We start from the raw sequence: 19968 nt of genomic DNA on the forward strand, positions 1-19968 counted from the left end.
TTTCTTGTACTCCAATCACCTTGTGATAAAGCCAAAATTCCATTTGCCTTCCTAATTGCTTGCTGTATCTGCATGCTAATTTTGAATACAGTTTGAGTACATCCAGGTCCCTCTGAACTACAGCATTTAATGGTTTCACGCCTTTTAAAAATATCCTGCTTTTCTATCCTTACTGCTAAAGTGAATAACCTCACACTTTTCCACTTTATATTCCATCCACCACCTTGTTGCTCACACACATAACCTGTTTATGTCTCCTTACAGCCTCCGTGTATCCTTCTCACAGCTTGCATTCTTACCAGGCTTTATATTTTCATCAAACTTGGATAGATTATTCTCGTTCTCTTGATCTTAAGTCATTAATATAGATTGCAAATAACTGTGGCCCCATACTGATCCTTGTGGCATTTCATTAATCACAGCCAACTTGAAAATGCCATATTTAACCATATTCTTTGCTTCCTGTCCTTTAACCAATCCTCCATCCATGATAATGTATTATCCCCAACTGCAGAGCCCTTATCTTAGTCATTAACGTTTTATGTGGCACCTTATTGAATGTTTTTTTGGAAATCTATGTATAGTACATTTACTTACTCCACTTTATCTATCCTCCCAGTTATGACCTCAAAAAACTCTAATAAATTTGTCAAACACTATTTCCTTTTGTAAAACCATGGTGACTGATCATAATATGATTTTCTAAGTGCATTTGTCAGACTTCTTTAATAATATTTCAACATTTTCCCCACGACTGAAGTCAGGCTGACTGCCCTGTAGTTCCTGCTTTCTCTCCTTTCTTGAATAGTGGTGTTATATGTGCTAACTTCCAATCTGCCAGGACCGGTGTAGAATCTAAGCAATTTTGAAAAATCACAATCAGTGCATCCACTAGCTCTGCAGCTACCCCTTTTAGAACCCAAGGTTGCAGGCCATCAAGTCCTGGAGTCTTGTTGACTTTTAGCCCCTTGTGTTTCCCTATACTGTTACCCTGTTGATATCAATAACCTCAAGTTCCTCACTCTTATTAGCCCTTTGATTACCCTCTATTTCTGATATGTAATTTGTATCCTCTACTGTGAAGGCAGACACAAGATTTGTTCAGCTTCTCAACCATTTCCTCATTTCCCATGGTAATTTCCGGTCTTTACCTCTAAGGGACCAACATTTATGTTAGCTACCCTTGGTCTTTTTATATTCTTGTAAAAGTTCTTGGTCTTTTTTTAAAATTTCTTGCTAGCTTATTCTCATGTTCTATGTTTTCCCTTTTTTTGGTCACCCTTGCTGGTTTCTAAAATGTTCCCAATCCTCAGACTTACTGCTATTCTTTGCAACATTATCAGCCTCTTCTTTAATCTAATACTATCCTTAACTTCCCTCTAATACTATCTTTAACTTCCCTGCTAAGCCACAGATGGATCGATCTTGCTGAGATTTTGGTTTTTAATGAAGTGTATTTTTGTTGAACATTTTGAATTGTTTCTTTAAATTTCCCACTGTTTATTTATCACCATACCTTTCAGGTTATTTACCCAATTTATCTTGGCCAGCTTTCCCCTTAAACAATAAAATCTATTATCTGGCATGCGTAGGGAATGGATGGTGCCGGTTATCAAAATGCCGGTTAACAGAGTTCCATTTACCAATGAAATACAGTGCAATACTTGTAGCATGAACTAACATGCAAGCACTCAGGATGTAAAGAAAAGTATTCTGTTTACTTCCAACCTTCAGCAGTACATTAAAACATAAAGTATAAAACAATACAGTATACAGGTATGGGTCACGGATAACTCTGTAATCACGTCAGGTTGATAAGTGACAATTTGTGTTAAGGGAACATCAGAAATTCCAGTTCGTGGAGAATTCCAGTGGGTAGTGTACCATGTTAATGAAGCTTGCTGCACTTATTTAATTGTCTTTGTTAAAGTTTAATGTTCTTGTTTGGGACTGAAGTATGTTGCTTTATGTTTTATGATTACATTTTTTCCCCCAGAGGTTTTTTTACTATGAAAGTTTTAATTAGACCTGCCTCATTTGCGCGACACTGGATCTAAAATAGCTTTATTCCTAGTTGGTTTCATAGCGTATTGTTCCAGGAAACTGTTGAGAAGATCACCTTTGCCAATTTCATTTAACCAGCCTCTATGAAGATTAAAGTCCTCCATGGTTATTATAGAACACAAAATTTCCTGATTTTTTTTTTCTCTGTGAAGCTTGTGCGACTCTCACCGATCTACTTCCTGGTTTGTTATCGAAAGTTGACATGTTTTCTCCTTCTGTTGTATCCTGTTTATGAATTTTGAAGCTGTGATTTTGATGGCTAGTTTCAACTTTTTCATTTTTTAACCATTGCTATACCCTGTCACCTTTGGTCTTTCATCAGACCGAGGCAGCATCTTTTGTTCCTGGTGGACAGCTTGCCCCGCAACCTCTGGGTCAACGGAGTGGTGGAGGTAGACCACAGCCCATGCAGAATGCAAGACAGACAGCTTATGAAATGAGAGTACAGGGTAGAGATCAACAAAACAAGGTAAGAATATGATAGGTTTTAGAAGGGAAAGCAAATGTTTTTGATCAGATATTTTTATTGTTTGCCTAATGAGGTAACAACTGTTACATCAGAAGGCCATGTTTCTAATCATGTTTTAAGATACTGTGGTTCTTATACAGTTCCACTAAGAGGTTCAATTCAAGGTTAAATTATGTTGTTAGGGATATAGCTTAATGAAAGCATAGTCTTGTTTGTTCTTAAAATATGGAACACATTTGGGTTTAATTTCAGAAATAAAGACTCAATGTAGTAACTTGTCTTTTAATAAAAGAAGGTACCTCATCGCTAACATTTGAATTTTAGTTATAAAGCTCATCTATACTCCCTGGAAGTATCATTTTGAACAATCCATAGAATGGGCTATAGTTTGCTGATCTAAGGTTAAAAGTGTGGCTGTTTTCTTAAATGTTGCATATTGCATTCTCATTGAAGGCGATTTCCTCCAGCTGCACTTGATCTCTGCATATTGTTCTCACAAGCTATTGAAATAAAGGTTTATAGGGTTGCATTGAAGGAGATCTTTAAGGAAGATCATTTTAAAATTGGGGGGAGAAATCTGAACAGAATAGAAGTTCTTAGTTCTTCATGATTTTTTTTACCATTTTATATGCTTCTGATGAAAGCCATATTTTAATAGTTTTGATGGTTTTGATTTGTAGCTTTTTCAGCAACTCTAATTCCTCTTTCTTTCCACCTCCCTCAACGAGAAAAATACCTTATGAGAAGTTCTGATTATTTTCCTTTGGTATATCTTTCAAGTAGCGTATATCTTACGATTAACTTCTGTTACTTTCAGTAGGCTGAATTTCTCAGTTGCTATAATTTGAATGTTGATGCCCTGTACTTACAATTTAAAGAGTTTTGTAATTTGCAATTGTGTATGCTGTAACTTTGCATTCCAATCCCATTCATATTCTAGTTAACGATTACTAACAATTTTGTGTTGCTTACAATAAATGTTATTTTAATGCCTTAATTCCTGGTAATAAATGTGCTTGTATTGTTTTATCCAAAAACTAACTCTTGTTTATACTCTTAGGTTTATTGCCAATGCACAAGTGATTCATGCTTGTGCCAACATAATTCCAGAGTCAGGCCTAGATGTTGTTACCTTGTGCAGTTTTGGGTTTGACCCTTAGTGTGGAGTTAAAGGTAGATGGCAAAGTGCTAAAGGGCGTATGTTGAAGTCCTTCAATTTTTTGTTTAAAACCCATCTGATCATTTAAATGCTGAATCTGGATGATCCCCTTGCATCCTGAGCATTTAAAATATTACTTCAGGGAGGAAGAATTATAGTTTATATTTTATTTTAATGTTCATACTGAAGACATTTTCACCGAAAGTGTGATTGCTATTTCTTTTTTAAAGAACTGTTGCATCACAAGATTATCTGATGGGAGTATTTTTTGGGGGGGGTGGTGATTGGGAGGAAAATAAACTGCTGTGGAAGAAAAGTTTTGTAACTCGAATTGGAAAAGCTAGGCCATAAGGGGTAATTGTATGTAAAGTGTTCCTTTTTCCCACCCATTTGATCTCATTTCAGAATATATGCCACTGTTGGGAAATAATCTGATTTAGTCCTTGTGGAGATCTGTGATTCTCAGTTGCTTTTCAGAAGTGCTTCATTCATGTTGGCAAAAGAATTGGCAATGTCGGGAAAATAGCTTGGTAGTAATTCCATGGTGTATTTTTTTTTGTAAAAGAGGATGAAATTGGAAGTGAATGATCATGATGTCTGCAGCAAAGGGCTAGTGAAACGTTATTTCAACGCGGAAGTTTGATACAAGTGTGTTGAAACGCGGGCAGGGAAAGATCAGGATTAGGGAGTTGGTGGGTTTATGACTTTTTCACTTTAGATTTTCAGTCCAGCCTATTTCACTGTATTAGTGAATGGGTTTTGAAACCACATTGCTTAACAATCCACAGTTTAATACAAATTGAGAGGACATAATCGGCAGTAGTTTCAGAATTGGAAAAATACATAAGGTTTGCAGAGGAGTAACTCTGGTTGGGATTAAAGTGGTTTATTGGAATATTGGAGGCAAGTGTACTTGATACTGGGAGCAAAAAGCAGATGCATTTTTCATTCTCCAATGGTCACTGTCTTCTTTTAATGAACATTTAAAAATCAGCCAGTCCATAAATTTAGAAAATTAGAGAGGGTATCAAGTTGAGGGAGGGGCACTGGGAAAATAAGAGATCAAAATTCTTATAGGGCTTGACAGGGTTGATGTAAGAAGGATGTTTCCCCTGGTTGTAGGATCTAGAACCAGAGGACACAGTCTCAGATTAAGTGGTAGGCCATTTGTGACTGGGAGGAGGAGGAATTTCTTTAATCAGAGGGTGGTGAATTTTTGGAATTCTCTACCCTGGAGGACTGTGGAGGATTAGTCATTGAGTATGTTCAAAGCAGAAGTTGATAGATTTCTAGATACCGATGACATTATGGGATATGGGATAGTGTGGGAAGAAGGAACTGAGGTAGAAGATTAGACATGATCCAGTTAAATGGCAGAGTAGGCTCAAGAGGCTGAATGGCCTACTCCTGCTCTTATGTTCCAATGTTCTATGTTCCCTGTGTGCACATATTTGTGCCATCAGCCCCCTTTCTATAAGTATGCAAAGGAGAAGCAAAAGGTGAAACGTTAAGTATTGGATAGAAGTATACCAGCAACTCTTTGGCTATGATTGATCTGTGCATTTATTCTTTTGCATTCTTTTGATTTAAGTGCCTTGTCTAAAATTTACAAATTCAGAGGAATTTGACCACAATACCTTTGGGCTAAATGGAAATGTAAAATGTGATTTCCTGTCTGGAAACATGATTTTCCGTTGTTGTGACAATTGCCCCTCCAACATGGTAGCATGTTGTCTTGAATGAGATCTAGCTTAACTAAGCAGGTGAATCAGCTGCTGCTAAGGCAGCCATATTTTCTGGTGCTGATAAGTTGAGAGATGAAATATACTTGATCTGGCCAATAGAAGCAGTTTTGAGCACTCTGGCCTGGCCCCTGTATATTTCTGTCAGCCACCTGGAGAGACATGGTAGCCAGCAGTAAAATTTGCAATGCCATAAATTCAGAAACTTGTTTGCTTAGCAGCTCTCACAACTATGAAAAAAATAAATGAACAGTTCCTATTTCAGCAGGGAAAAGGCTATAAAAGTTTGGAAGGTTTTGTACTCCATTAAGCTCCCCAAGTAGATAAACTCCCTGAACCGCTATCCCTCTATCTCACTTTTGTTCTTTAAGATACTCCTTAAAATGTACCTCTTTCACCAGGTTTTTAGCCAGTTGGCATAGAATATCCTTATGTGACTTAGCGTCATAGTTTGTTTTATAATGCCTCTGTGAAGCACCGTGGAATGTTTTATTATGTGAAAGGCACTATGTAAATACAAGCTGTTGGTGTACTGCTACATATACCTGAATTTATGGAGACAATAGTAATGAAATGATAATGGAAAAATTGATTACTTTAAGATACATAAAGCAACAGACCCATATGAAAACAATTGAAGAACACAGAAATTAGGGTGGAGGAAATTTTGAAGAATATTGAGCATCAAAACATTGGCAATGTTTTCCTTACTGGATAAAGAATTTTATAGGCATGTTAGCTTGACATTGTTAGTGAGAAAATTTGGGGAGTTAAGTAAGAAACAATTGCAAGTATCTGGAAAAAGGAAAACAAACATGGCTTTTTGGAAGATAAACAACGCAAATTTTTGAATTTCTTCTGGATACAGTCGTTGGTGGATGAGAATATGAATTTGAAACCTTTTCTTTCAGAAAGCATTTCACACAGTTCCTCAAAAGACTGATATTTAATAAATTAGGTTCCGGCTTCATATAATTTTAGTCTGACGGATAACTTCATGTATTAACATGTTTGAGGTTGCCACAGACCCTAACACCTAGAGATATAGGCTTGAAGAGGGACATAGGAGCAGGAGTAGGCCATTCGGCCCCTCGAGTCCATCATTTGATAAGATCATGGCTGATATGATTGTGGTCTCAACTCCACTTTCCTGTCTGTCCCACATAAGATGCGTAATGAACTTGGTGATACAGAAGAATCTGGATGTCATGGTACATAAATCGCAGAAGTTAGTGTGCAGGTACAGCAAGTGATTAGGAAGGCAAATGGAACTCTGGCATTTATTGCAAGAGGAATGGAATATAAAAGTAGGGATGTTTTACTGCAACTATACAGGGCCTTGGTGAGACCACATCTGGAGTACTGTGTACAGTTTTGGTCTCCTTATTTGAAAAAGGATATGCTTGCATTAGAAGTAGTTCAGAGAAGGTTCACTCGATTCATTCCTGGGATGAAGGCCTTTGTTATGAAGAAAGGCTGAACAGGTTGGGCCTTTACCCATTGAAGTTTAGAAAAATGAGAGCTGATCTTGTTGAAACAAAAGATCTGAGGGGACTTGATAGGGTGGATACTGGGAAGATGTTTCCTCTTGTGGAGGAGACTAGAACTAGAGGACACAGTTTAAAAAGAGAACGATCAAAAATCTATTGAAATCTCACCTTGAATAAATTTGATGACCCAGCCTCCACTGTTTCTGAGAGAATTCCACAGACCAACGACAATCAGAAAAATTTCTCACCTTGGTCTCAAAAGGGAGACCTCTTATTTTTAAAGTATGTCCCTTAGTTCTAGCCTCACCCATGAGGAAACATCCCTGTGGTACTACGCTTATTACAGCTTGCCAACCCTTGCTTTAGTTACATTTTTCTTTTTTAAACACTTGTAGAAACTCTTACTATCTGTCTTTATTTTCCTAGCTAGCTTTCTCTCATACTGTAATTTTTCCTGCTTTATTGTTTGTCATTCTTTGTTGGTTCTTAAAACATGTTCAATCTTCTGACCTGCCACTAAACTTCAGAGTTGTCCAGTTTCTCTTTCAATTTGTCACTACCCTTAACTTCCTTATTTAGTCACAGATGATGCATCCATCTCAGTCTTTCTTTCACACTGGGATAAATCTTGATGAGAGTTATTAAATATCTCAAAAGCTTGCCATTTTATCTTTACTGTCCTATCTTTTACCCTAGTTTCCCAGTTCACTTTAGATACCTCTACTTTCAAACCCTTCATTCGGGTTTAAAACACTAGTCTTAGAAGGAAATTTCTCCCTTTCAAACTAAACATGAGATTCTGTCATGTTATGATCGCTGTCTCCTAGAGGTGATTAATCCTGTCTCATTGCACAATAGTAGGTTTAGAATAGTTTATTCCTTTGCTGGTAAAATATTATTTTCTTGTATTCCTTTTTAAGTCAATGTGAGGCTTGTAATAATTTTTGAGGTTCATTTTCTGGTGTTCCTTAAGTTTTTGCCATTTTTCTTCCTTTTCCTTCTGCATTTATGTCTATTTATATAATTATCAAAGTATTTAAAAAGAGCAAATTAATATGAATTATGATTTTTGATCTTGTATTGACAAGTAGATGTGAACATTGGCAGAACAGGAGAGATGAAAATGTGGCTCTTCAGATAATGGATCGAGTAAACATGATAGACCAGGTGGCCTTTAAGTCCCACCCTAATAACTGTAATGCTTTTCTCCCTGAAATTGGGCTAGAGTTCTTCGAGGGGAGTTAATTGCATAGGTGAGACCTTGATTGGAGAATTATGAATATGACAGCTGTAGTAGACATCATGTGATGTACCTGATATAAGGGATGCAAATGTATAGAATAAATTCCAAGCTCTTAACCTCTGTTAATTTGGAAAATAGAGATTGATAAAGGAATTTTGTACAACGTCTTTACTTAATGGTTTGTTGGGCTATGTGTCTGTGTATTTATATTCGTTATTCTTCAGTGCTATCCTGTGCCTGGTGAGTCTGCACACTTCAAAACCAAAATAAAAAGAATCCAAAGCATGAGACCCCCCATTGTTTTCTTCATTTGAAAAGATTCATTTGATGGGTTGGCCAAGTAGGGTACATGCACTAGATTTGTGGATTTTGTTTAGGAACTCCTTAATGTGCTTCTTAGCTATTTATAAATGAGGGAGAAGACTGGTGTTGAATGCACAGTGACCCAATGGAGCCTAATTCAGTAACTGAGTTGCTGTTATACTGCTTGATTTTGAAAGTTTGGGCTTGGTGGCGCACTTCTGGAACTTGGGTTCAAATCCAGACTGATGAGATTAAAGTTTTTCTTTGTGGCTACAAGGGGCCACTGAGTTTGGGCAGACTCTATCTATCCCTGAGTAGGCAGGCTTGTTTTGCAAAATTGTGCTGAGTTTAATAATAATTTAGCAATCTCATTAGTGATAAAAGGGGCACCGTGGAGGGAGCTTTGCCTTGATCATGACTGTACAATAACTGACCTTGCAGTACTTGATGGTGAGACAGGGTGACTGAGATGAGCGGAGCACAGTTTCAGACAGTGGAAGTTTCCCTGCCTTCCAGCAAGGATGCCTGCTCCCCTAATGGAGATTCATATTCAATAACCTGCAACAATCTAAGGAGTGAAGTTATTTCAAAAATCCAATTGAAGTGATAGATAATTATACAACAAATGAATTTTCTGTCAAAATATTCAGACTTTTGTTGCTATGAAGTTGCTGGTTTATTTCAGTAAATAACGTTCCCTCTAAATTTTATTTATGTTGGGTAGGTCACAAATTAATCTGAGCATCACTTTTTTTGTCCTTATTTAGCTTACATTATAGAAGTTACTGAACTTGCATACAGTTTTGAGATGCCTGTTCAATTCAATGCATGATATATTTCAGTTTGTTCAATGAATACCTATGCACCCTGGAGGAAACATTTATTTCCTCCCACAGGGCTCATTCCCCTTCTCATCCCACGCCTAAACTGTTGGCTTCCCGTTTCTGACACAGGGGCTCATATGTGTGTGTGGACAGCTTGTAGGTCCATGCTTAGATCATAAACAATTTTAAAAATCCATTCACCTCAGCAAACAATGAAATGAAGTCTCAATTAGGATTGTTTGTCATCCATTATCCATTAACCTACATAGTTTCAATGACCTTTTGGCTTCCAGGCTGATGTATGTGGCTCGGCCAAAGTGAAACTTAGGTCTTAATGGCCATACACCAGATATATGATCAATAATCCAATCTGCATCATAAACCTGCCCATTGTGTTCATTGAGATTAAATCCTTTGATCAGCTTCAACCCATGTGTTCATCTGGCCATGATGGGATGTACCCCCTGGCTTTGGTTGCTGTGAGCCTTTCTGGGCCATTGAGCTCCAGGCTGAGCCCTGGGCAATTAGGAGCTGTGGAATGGGGAGCACCTCTGAATCTAACTCTAATTCGGGGTCGAAAATCATACACGCCCCAGGGCCCATGATAGTCAACCAATTCAGCCCTCCCTCTATAGTAATCTGCTTCCTGGAAAATTTCCCAAGTCTCTCTTCCCCTCCCACAAGCTTTGACTACTGAATCTGGGATGTTCTCAGCTTCTGAACTTCAGTCACTCCTAGGGCTCCTGGGCCTCCCTCCCTCCTCACTGAATCTCACTTCCAGGTACATGCCCCTTGCCCTCTGCTCGAGGTCCTTACTCCTCCAATCACAGCTGCATTTTTTTCTACTCTCTCTCCAGCTGCTTGCGCTTTTCTTGTTGGGGTTTGATGTTCCGCTTGGCCTCTCACTTGAGCTCCTTGAGTGGGTGGCCTGTTTATTTCAATGTGTATACGTTCTAGATTGCTGCACATATTGCTGACCATGAGCTGCTGTCTCATTTGTTTTGATGTTCTTTAACAACAGAAAGGATTGAATGATTCATTTATGACATTATTATAGAATAGCAAGGGTGTGGTTTGATGATTGAACTTAAAATTGATTCACAGTTTTGGTGTTGTTTTGAGCAACGAGTTATTCTAACCCAAAGATGCAACACATCCTAAAACACATGATACAAGTCATGATTTATGCTGCAAAGAGCATTTTTCCGCATTTACATTTAGGTGGAACTTGAGCCACATGGTAAGTGACAACTGACTGGGATGACTGCTGTTGCAAGGTCAGTGGGGAAAATAGAGGCTACGAGAATGGCAAAGTCAGCATGAATAGTATAATTTTCACTGAAGTGTTTCAAAGAAAAATTATTTTGCTTGTCCTTTATTTAATATTTAGCCTGATGTCCTCTGAATACCTCCCAATAACATCATTCAGCATTTGTAATCCTTGTAGGTACCTATCAATATGATTTGTCTATTAAATAATATTGGCTTAGGCAGGAATAAAAATAGCCTAAAGATTTTTTTTAAAAAGGATGAGAGTGATGTCAAGGTTATCAATAGTGTTAAAGATAATATAAATACTATATATTCAGAATTCAGAAAAAATATATAGGCAATAATAAAATAACTGATTTAACAAAAAGAACAAAAGTGATTTTTGTTTTAAGAGTGGAGTAAGTTAAAATGTGTGTTATAAGCATGAGTGCTTAAAGACAGGTTAGGGTCCGTTGCCCAGTTAAACATTTTATACTCGAAAGTAGGTAGCACAAGAAATTAAACAAATTAGCATTGCAGATTCATCTTAAAGGATGTGATGTAGTCACTATCACTAAGACATGGCTACCAGTTAGGTATGACTGGGAGATAAATACTTGGGTTATAAGGACAAAGTTGGAAAAAGAAGAATAGCAATATTGAACAAGAGATTATGGTGGCATTATCAGTAATACTGTAGCTAGAGTTTCAAAATAGAAAAGGATGCAAGACTTGGGTCGGAGTTATTTATAGACCTTCAGATCGCAGTGATAAAGTAACAGGATCCATAAAAGTGGAGATTAGAGAAACTTGTCGCAAGCAGACTAGTTATAATGGAAGACTTAATTTTTATTTTGACGAGGGAAACCAAACAGCTTGAGCCCTGAAGACAGTGAATTTTATGTATTTGGCAGCTTTTCTGGAACAACATGTTTTGAACCAAAAACAGAACATGTCATAATAAAATGTAATAAGTAATGAATGTGAAGCATTTAATCTGATGCTAAGGGAACACCTAGCTAACAATAACCGAAATATGATAGAATGAATTCTGAGAGAGATGGGTGAGTCACAAATGAAGGCTTTAGATTTGAAACAAGGCTGACTGGAGGGATGAGGCAGAAATTAATTGATGACTGGACAGACGATAAAATGATTAGAGTTGCAAAAAGGAATACGTGAAAATTCTTTCAAGAGATAGCAAGGGCAATACTACAGGGTTTTTATTAATCTTAGAGGGTGGGAAAGAGCGTGATTTTTTTTTTGGAGTTTAGAAGAATGAGGGGCAATCTCATTGAAATGTGCAGGGTTCTGAAGGGGCTTGATAGGGTAGGCACTGAGAGATTGTTTCTGCTGGTCGGGGAATCTGAAACATGAAACACGAGGGCACAGTCTCAGGATAAGGGGCCGATCATTTAGGACTAGGGTGAGGGGAAGTTACTTATTCAAAGAGTTGCGGATGCTCTATCGTTGAATACATTTAAGGCTGGGATAGACAGATTTTTGGTGTCTCAGGGAATTAAGGGATATGGGGAATGGACAGAGAAATTGAATTGAAGCCCAAGATCAGCCATGATTGTAATGAATTGCAGAGTGGCCTTATGGGCTAGATGGTCTACTCCTATTTCTTGTTAAGAGTAATGTCGGCCCCTTAATTATGGGGAGATCTAATCTCTCATTTAAAACCAAGATTATTTCTGAGACAGCTGCATTGTTTTGGAAATTTTCCTCTTAAATTCCTTGACCGCTGTATTATTTTGGTTAAGTAAACTGTTGCCTTTAATTCGAGTTAATAAACTATTCATTTAGTTTCAAATGTTTTCGCAGAGAAATAGTACCATCCCCAGTTTGTAAAATACCCCTTTTTTTGTTGCCACCCTAAGCATTCCTGTGGGATGAATTAAATTTTCTAGCTCAATGAGCTTGGAATACAGTGAAACATGTTTCAGTGCTACCCTGAAGCTGCCAAAGTGTTTTAGCTCTAACTTATCTAATTGGATGGAAAAATGTTTCCCAAAAAACAGGTTGTATGGAATTGGACTGGTAAATTGCCTTTGAGCAAAAGTTACAATTAAATTTCAGAAGCTATGTTGTACTACAAGCAGTAGATGTCGGTTCATGTCCACTAGCCCTAATTTTGATCATGACATTGGAAATCTGGCTCAGTCATTCTAGGGCTGCTTTTATGACTCATTTTGAGCAGCAGTTGCAGGTGCCTGGTGTGCAGTCACTGGCTTCCATTCTCCAGCAACAGCTGGAACATAGAAACATAGGGGAGAATTTTCTCCCTGTCGGGGGGAGGCTGGGCGGGCGTGCAGCCGTTTTACGTGGGCAGGCCCATTAAGGCCCGGAAGCGTTGAGCGCTCCCTGTGCGGGCGGTGGTAGGAGGCTGCGTATGCACTTGAAAGAACACAGAAATCTCCGAGGCACAGAGCTGCCTCATAGAGATTAGTTTGATTATCAAAAATTTAAATGAAGAAAAAAAAATTTTAAACGTCCCCTTATGTGACAGTGTCACATGAGCTGGGACATGTCAATGAACTTTAACAAAAAATTTTATTCACTTTTTATAAACACTTCATGAAACCTCACCTGCCCGTGGATGAGGTTTCATGATAAATGTGAAGGCTGCTTGGGCTCTTCACCTGCCCGTCACTTTAAGGTTGGACGGGCAGCTCCATTAATTATTTTAATTAGTTTTTAAATGGCCTTAATAGGATTTGACAGTTCTGGTGCGCAGCTGACTCCGGTGCGCAGCCGCCGAACTGAAGATTGGAATGCCACACGGTGACGTCGGGACGCACGCTCGACGTCGCAGTGTGTCATTTGACGCATCGGCAAACGGGACACGCCCCCGCACACTGTCCCGAAGATTCTGGCCACAGAAGATAGGAGTAGGTCATTTGACGCTTTGAGCATGCTGCACCATTCAATATGATAATGGCTGATCCTCTATCTCACCGCCATACCTTTTTTATTCGCTCATAGGATGTGGGCGCCGCTGGCTCGGCCAGCATTTATTACCCACCCTAATTGCCATCATTCAGTGAACATAAGAAATAGGAGCAGGAGTAGGCCATTCAGCCCCTCAAGCCTGCCCCACCATTCAATAAGATCATGGCTGATCTGCCCCTCTTTCATGCCAGATAAGAATAAGAGGACTTTTTTTAAAAGAGCCAACCATGTTGCTGTGTGTCTGGAGTCTCACGTTCGCCATTTAAGTAATACTGTGCCATTCAGTTTTTCTTACCGAAGTGCATAACTTCACACTTTTCCATGTTATACTGCATCTGCCATTTATTTGTCCACCCACTTGTCTAAATCGTCTTGGAGCCTCTTAACATCCTCCTCACCACTCACATTCTCACCAAGTTTTGTGTCGTCAGCAAACTTGGAAATATTGCATTTGGTTCCTTCATCCAAATCGTTGATATATACTGTGAATACCTGGGACCCAAGCACTGATCCCTATGGTACTCCACTAGTCACTGCCTGCCACTCCGAAAAAGACCCATTTATTCCTACTGCTAACCAATTCTCCATCCATGTCAATATATTACCCCCAATCCCATGTGCACACACTAACCTCTTATGTGGGACTTTTATCAAAAGTTTTTTGAAAATCCAAATGCACCACCTCCACTGGTTCTCCCTTATCTATTCTGCTAGTTACGCCCTCAAAAAAACTCTAGGTTTGTCAAATATGATTTTCCTCTCACAAATCCATGTTGACTTTGCCCAATCCTGTTGATATTTCCAAAATATCCTGAAGAAAAAAGGGAAAGGCCAATTCCATGAAATTGCATGACTAAAGGAATCTGGATCTGGTAAAAGAAACAGATATTGTGCTATTATAAGCACATGCATGCACTAAATCATTTGTAGGAAACTCCTGGCTGCGAGTTTACTAGAGGATTATCCCATTTAAAATATGCAAATGCTTTCTTTAAAGTGGTTGACAAAAGAATTTCATATGAATGTCTTTGTGTTCTAGTTTTATAGCATAACCTGATTTTTACCTCTGGTGTGAAATGAGAATATTTTCATGTAAATGAAGGTACGAGGACAACTTCATGAACAAAGTATTTCTAGGAAACATTGAGCATCACTTTTCATAGTATATCTTTTCAGTTTTAAACTCCATTATTCCTTCCATCAGTTTTTTTCCAGTCATTGTTTCTGCAAATGTTGCTGGGATACAGTTCAATAGGCGAGTCATGGCCTCTGGCACTTTTTGCAAGTGGACGTTCTTCATGTGAGCTTTAACATTGTGCTGACTAGCTATCTATCGATCATGGGGAATATCACAATAAAAGTGTTCACCTGATGTCTATACAGACACATTTCCAGCACTGGTTAATGGATAGTAACGGTAAACGGATAGTAACCTGTAACGGGACCCCAGGCTCTGAGAATATTTGTGTTCCTCTGCTCTTCCACACTTGGTGTTAAGGATAATTGTGATGCTGCATCAGCTAAGTTCAACACAGCAGATTGATTGAATCCACAAACTCCAACCCCCCCATCCTCATTGGTTGTTCACTGCCAATTAACCAATGTCTAATAGAGAGCAGGTTTTGACTGCTAGTTTCCTGGATGAAAACAATGTTGCTAAGCCATTATTATGCAGCATCTGCATGAAGCAATTCAAATTGTCAGAATGCAAATATAGGATAATCCACAGCATCACAGTATCTTTGCAGTGCAGAAGGAGGCCATTTGGCCCATCGAGTCTGCGCTGTCTCTCTGCCAGAGCATTCCACCTAGTCCCATTCCCCTGCCTTATGCCTGTAAGCTTGTGCATTCTCTCTTTTCAGGTAGCAATCCAATTCCCTTTTGAATACCTTGATCGAACCTGCCTCCACCACCCTTTCAGGAAGTTTGTTCCAGACTCCAACCACCCTTGAAGAAAATTTTTTCACCCAATCACATTTAGAGTCATACAGCACAGAAACAGGCCCATTGTGCCCATGCCAGCCATCAAGCACCTATCAATTCTAATCCCATATTCCAGCATTTGGCCTATACCCCTGTATACTATGGTGTTTCAAGTGCTCATCTAAATACTACTAAAATGTTGTGAGGGTTCCTTCCTCTACCACCCCCTTAGGCACTGTGTTCCAGATTCCAACCACCCTCTGGGCGAAAAACATTTTCCTCAAATCCCTTCCAAACCTCCTGCCCCTTATCTTAAATCTGTTATTGACACCTCCGCTAAGGGGAAAAGTTTCTTCCTATTTACTCCTTTTGCCCATAATTTTGAATTTGTGCCCTCTCATTCTTGATGCTGTCTTGAGTAGGAACGGTTTTTCACTATTTAGCCATGCCCCTCAGGATCTTGAATACCTCTTTCAAATCTCCTCTCAGCCTTCTTTTCTCCAAGGAAAACAGTCCCAACCTCTCCAATCTGTCTTCATAACTACAGTTTTTCATCCAGTTCTTCATCCTGGGAATCATTGCTGTGAATAATTTGTTTGAGTTCTTTACTGAGTTGTGCTACATTTCACTAATGAGAAAAATTCAATTGTGACCCTTCAGTAATAGGGATGTATTTGAAGCAATTGCTGGAGTATCTTTCATCCAACTTTTGCTATACATAAACAGCAAACATGTAATGCTGCTTTTGGATAGAAAGATTTGTTCCCTTCCATTGATATGAAATTAGAAGTTTAACTTACTAAAAAAGCAGTAGCAAAGATGCATAAAAATTGATGCAAGATGGTATTCTTCATGTGATGATTCTTGTTACGGAATATTGCCTGAAAGGAAATGTTCCAGAATTGATGATGATGTATGGGTCTTTGCATAAAATAAGCTAGTGCTCATTATTTTAAGAAGGCAGCAGTATGCCCCACTGACTGAAGTGATATTTGAATCATGGGTAGACACTGTTTGATTGTGAGATTGTAGGCCTGTTTTACTGTTGCTTTTCTTTTGATCTCAGTGACACTTCATGTTGACATGAATTTCTGTGACTTGCTAGGTCTTGGTTCTAAACAGAAGTACATGGAATGCAAACATGGTTGCAGGCAAACTTTCACCCTAAGATGTGATTTCTTATTTGTTGCTTACAAAGCAATGTGTAAAGTTTATTTTTAATTTTCCCTTTTTAATTTTCTAGGCATCAGCTCACAACAATAGTTCGAATTCAGACGGAACCCCAGTGCCTCTAGGAATGAAGAGGAAGAATGGGGATAATGATGAAGATGATGACGAACCACCAGACAACATCAGGTACAGTTATTGGTTGATTGCTTTGTTTATGTGTTCAGCAAATTTCTAAAATAGGTGCACTAATTAATACCACTTAATTTGAAGTAACAAATGTCATCATCTCTCCCATAACTGCTTTACCATTTATCGAGTAGTAATTAATGTGGAAGGTACAGGAATGCTGAGCAAAGCACTTTGAGACATTGGAGCTGTTGATTGAGTAGTGAAATTGCAATGCAAGTAGTTTGTTCTATTAAAAGTCCCTTCTCTCTCTGAGATCAAACTCTAAATTAGATAGACATCTCTCCTTTTTATGCACATGTGAATATTCAATCTGAGTGCCTGTACAGGCACTAACCAGTTCTGTCCATTTCCATTGTATAGTTATCACTGGGGACTATAAAATGCATACAATGTTGTGGCGGGGGTGGAGGGGGAAGGTTGGGGGTGAATACTTTAAGACTAAATATTTTGAACTGAGGTTGACCCTTGGGAAGCAGCACTGGTTTTCGATTAAAATAATTGTCTGACAGCAGTGATGGCTGAAAGAAAAAGTAATGTTAATTTATACTGAAGGCTTATTTTATACTGCCATTTTAGCATCAGTCCTGTGGTTGTAATCCAGTGACATGCACAGACTCTTGATGAGCTGACAATTCCAACCTAGGTGTAGCTCCAGATGATCCTGATAATCTCCTAAAATAAATGGCAATTGAATGAATGTGTCCAGACATTTTTCACACTCTGCTCTCTACGACATGCTATTGTATCATTTACATCTTGGTTGAGTTTTATTTTTCTATCATCCTTCTCTGAAAACAGACAGACATTGTTAAAGAGGTTGGGGGGTGGGGTAAATCCATTAAACATTACCTCTGTCATTTTGTGCATTTACCTTTGATATTTTGTCTCTGATCACTTTTCAATATTGGGTGAGCTGGAAGCAACTTGTATATACTTGTGACCATAAGCAACTTGCTTACCTCAGTTACAGACTCCAACCAATATGTATACCTGCACTTTTTGGAATCCCCTACCCCAAAAGGTTGTGACTGCTCAGTCAGTGAAAATACTCAAAACTCAGATATAGATTTTTGGGTGCTTGTGGAATCATGGAATTGGATGTAGGAGCTCCACCAGAATCTTATTGAATTGCAACGGAGGCTTGAGAGGCCAAATGCCCCTACTTCTTATTTTTTTTGAATATAAGTTTAAACCTCACCATGGCAGTTTTAAAATTTGAGTTCAATTTATTTATGAAAGAAACTTGAAATCAAACATCATGTAACGGTGATCAACAATCTCTCAAATTGTTGTAAACGTGACTAGAAAACTTGCTTTCCCTACACGGTTTGACCCAAATGTGACTCCCATCCTACACCAATGTGGTTGACTTTGTTTTCTCTAAAACGACCTAACAAGCTACTCAACTGTATCAAACCAACGATTCATGAAGAAGACTCACTGTCACCTTCTCAAGGCAACTAAGAGTGGCCTTCCTAGTAATGCCCACACCCTGAGGATGAATTCAAAAAAGATTGAGAACAGTTGAAAACTCTTTAGGGTTTCTGTTGTGTAAATGGGGAAACTGAGTGGGGTGGGGCTGGAGGAACATTGCTTCTGAGGTGGCCTCTGTCTCCTTTCTCTTATATCAAGTTTTTGCGGGGTTGGGGGGCAGCTACTAATAATAGGACAAAGGAGATTGTCTAGCTCAAAGATTTTTATTGGTTTGTTTTATCCCTTTCTTAGACAATCAAAACACGCTGAATGTTTTGGCTATAGAAGTACAGAAATGGGGCATAGAAGTAAACTAATATAGGCCAAGAAAATAGTTGCTTTGTTTCAAAAGAAAGAGCGGGTTCCAGCCATTGTGAAACGTATAGCCCTAAACAACTCTCTTGTGGCAGATTGGTTCACCGGTATCTAACTTGCCTCTGATTCAGAAGGTCTCACTCTAGACTTGAGCTCGTAATCTAGGCTGACAACTCAGTACAGGACTGAGGATGCACTCTGTCAGATGAGACGTTAAATCATGCCTGTCGACATGTTTAGGTTGACGTGAAATGTAGCATGGCACAAATCGAATAGATAAGTTCTGCTTTTGTCCAGATCTGCAACTATCTCAACCAGCACCACAAAGATTAACCGGCCATCTGTTTGATTACTGTGCACATTGGCTATTGCATTTTCCTACATGAGTGACATCAAAAGTATTTCAATGACTAGAAAACTCTTCAGGACTTCCTGAGGATGTGAAAGGTGCAAATAAATGAAAGTTCATGCTCTCCTTTTCTGTTCTCCTTTGTTAATTTTTATTTTTCCCACTTTCTCTCTCTCTCTCTCTCCTCTCATGTTGACTGATTTGCGTTCTCAATTCTTGTGTGCTCACTCTGTCACTTTCTGAAGAAAATTTTCAAGCCGATGGTATTCTGTTACAGTAGCAGTTGCAGACCTTGAGGAGGTTTATTTTTAGTATGGGGTGGGTGGGGGGGTAGATAAAACCATAAACCAAATTGAAACACTGAGTAAATTGTCAACACAAAGATCACCAGTTTAACCTGAAATAAGTGTCTTGAGTGTGTATAAAGTGCTGTTTCTAGTGACTGGCTTTCTTTTATGCCGGTATTTAGATCAGTGATTGGCTCCTCAGGCATTTTCTGAGAATTGCTGTATTATTATCCTTGGAGAGCTGTTGAGCTGCCAGAACTGGCACAAATCCTGGGATTAAGTATATTTACATAATAGGTGTAGGCACCCACTTTTATTAGCTGCACAGTCCCCTACCTGACAGGAAGGGTTTCTGAGATGCTTCTTGCCGTTTTGCCAGATGTACGGCAGGGCATTGTAACTGTGGGTTCTCCAATTTGGGTGCTTCTCTTTCATATATGTTTCCTCGTGGCAATCTGACCCTGATTGCAGTTAGGAACTTTCTTAATGTGGTCCACATGCAGAAGGCCTGCTTCTTGTTGGTGAATGTCCTGCTGGCTGCAAGAATAGCAGAGACTTTCTGGGCAGAGGTAGGCAGGATCCTCCCCTGCAATCCCCAGCATTGTAATTTAATGTGGCAGTGGTCAAGAACAGGGAACCCAACACCTGCTAGCTCCACCCTAAGTTATGATCCCTCTATTGCTACAATGCTCGAGTTGTATCCCTTGAAGCAGAGCTGTCTACAATTTTGTGTAAATTGATGGAAATTCCTACCAAAGCCAG

General features: G+C 38.9%; 1 protein-coding gene across 1 annotated transcript in view; it reads left to right on the top strand.

The window, feature by feature from the left end:
* xrn2 (5'-3' exoribonuclease 2) overlaps positions 1-19968 on the top strand; it is an 89531-nt gene that overhangs the window by 21849 nt on the left and 47714 nt on the right. The window contains exons 15-16 of the mRNA XM_041213455.1: positions 2387-2533; positions 16667-16779. Of these exons, the coding sequence (XP_041069389.1) occupies positions 2387-2533; positions 16667-16779 (260 nt within the window). The remainder of the gene's footprint in view (positions 1-2386; positions 2534-16666; positions 16780-19968) is intronic.

Source organism: Carcharodon carcharias, chromosome 2, assembly GCF_017639515.1.
Source record: "Carcharodon carcharias isolate sCarCar2 chromosome 2, sCarCar2.pri, whole genome shotgun sequence".
Classification (NCBI taxonomy): Eukaryota; Metazoa; Chordata; class Chondrichthyes; order Lamniformes; family Lamnidae; genus Carcharodon; species Carcharodon carcharias.